This window comes from Phoca vitulina, unplaced genomic scaffold (assembly GCF_004348235.1).
Source record: "Phoca vitulina isolate PV1807 unplaced genomic scaffold, GSC_HSeal_1.0 scaffold65, whole genome shotgun sequence".
In the NCBI taxonomy this organism is placed as follows: Eukaryota; Metazoa; Chordata; class Mammalia; order Carnivora; family Phocidae; genus Phoca; species Phoca vitulina.
Genome location: NW_022589768.1, coordinates 1506910 through 1508230, shown reverse-complemented (window position 1 = coordinate 1508230; position 1321 = coordinate 1506910). Strand labels below are relative to the sequence as shown.

Here is a 1321-nt window from a genome sequence, read left to right as displayed (position 1 = left end):
ACCCCGCTGCCGCCTCCCCGTCCCCGCGCGGACCCCGCTGCCGCCTCGCCACCCCCGCACGGAGCACGCTGCCGCCTCGTCACCCCCACGTGGCCTGGCGCCTCGTGTTGTCACCGCCCTCGGCAGGGAGGTGCAGGCGGGACCCATGGAGTCACTACACGGTCTTATGCCCGGGGCTGCGGGCCAAGGCCTCGCCAGGCGGGGATGGGGGTCCCCGCGACTGCCCAAACCCGTCTTCCCGTCACACCTGTGCTTTCCAAACCCTGTGGCGGGGGCTCAGCAGATGTCCCTGGGGAAGCCCACGAGGCCCCCCGCAGTGGGGAGGGGATGGGGACCCTCCCCTACCCCCACCCCAGCCACGGACAGCAGGGCCTCTGCAGCCGTTCATACGGGCCGTTCCAAATACGGCTTCTGCTGTCTTCGCGAATATATTCCTTACCTAATTTTGTTAGCGCTCTCCCGTCACCCTGTCAGTGGCCTGGCAGAGTTGAAAGCATCCTGAAAACGTCCTTCCCAAGGGTCTGGGGCAGTGGAGGCAAGTGTGGGAGCTCCACCCCCAAGAGACCTCCACCTGCACCCAGCCCCGCCCCCGCTGGCCTGCCTCCCTCCCCTCGCCCCCCTGCCCCGGAGGCATTGGCTGGAGGTCCCCTTCGAGGTTCAGGGCTGGGCCCCTCAGGGGGTGCTGGGCCACATGCTGAACCCCAGGGGCCTGTGTCCCCACCCCAGGCGGGGTGTGGCCCTGCCTCCCCACTGCCCTGGCTCTCTGCAGGGGTGGAAAATGGTACCAGTCAAGCCCAAGCTGGAGGAGCCCGCTGCCACAGCCCCGACATGGAGGACCCCACGCCTGAGCCCGTCTACGTGGATGTGGACAAAGGGCTGACCCTGGCCTGCTTCGTCTTCCTCTGCCTCTTCCTCGTGGTGATGATCATTCGCTGCGCCAAGGTCATCATGGACCCTTACAGCGCCATCCCCACGTCCACCTGGGAGGAGCAGCACCTGGACGACTGAGCTGCGGGCGCGGGGGGACCTCCACGTCCCCTGGCCACTGGCCCACCCGCCCGCCCGCGGCACCGGGAATGGATTTGGCCGCAGATGGGGGGGGTTCACCGGAGCCGCACCTGCTCCCCCTCGAGCACCACAGTGAGGTGCGTGGGGGCTCCACGGTGCACCAGCCTGGAGATGAGAGCACCGGGCTGGGGAGTCACCGTGGGACAATGGGGGATCCCCTTCCCTGGCTCCTGGGCACCTTCTGGGGTTGGGTCCAGGGCAGGCCCCCACTGTCACACAGCAGAGGACCCTGTCCGCCCTTGAAATGCAAAGC

General features: G+C 68.1%; 1 protein-coding gene across 2 annotated transcripts in view; it reads left to right on the top strand.

The window, feature by feature from the left end:
* The window catches only part of CTXND1 (cortexin domain containing 1), a 7206-nt gene extending 6198 nt beyond the window's left edge, over window positions 1–1008 (top strand). For both annotated transcript variants that reach the window (XM_032392097.1, XM_032392096.1), the window contains one exon: window positions 770–1008. In XM_032392097.1, the coding sequence (XP_032247988.1) occupies window positions 829–1008 (180 nt within the window). In that variant the 5' untranslated portion in view covers window positions 770–828. The remainder of the gene's footprint in view (window positions 1–769) is intronic.
* Window positions 1009–1321: the final 313 nt, after the last annotated feature.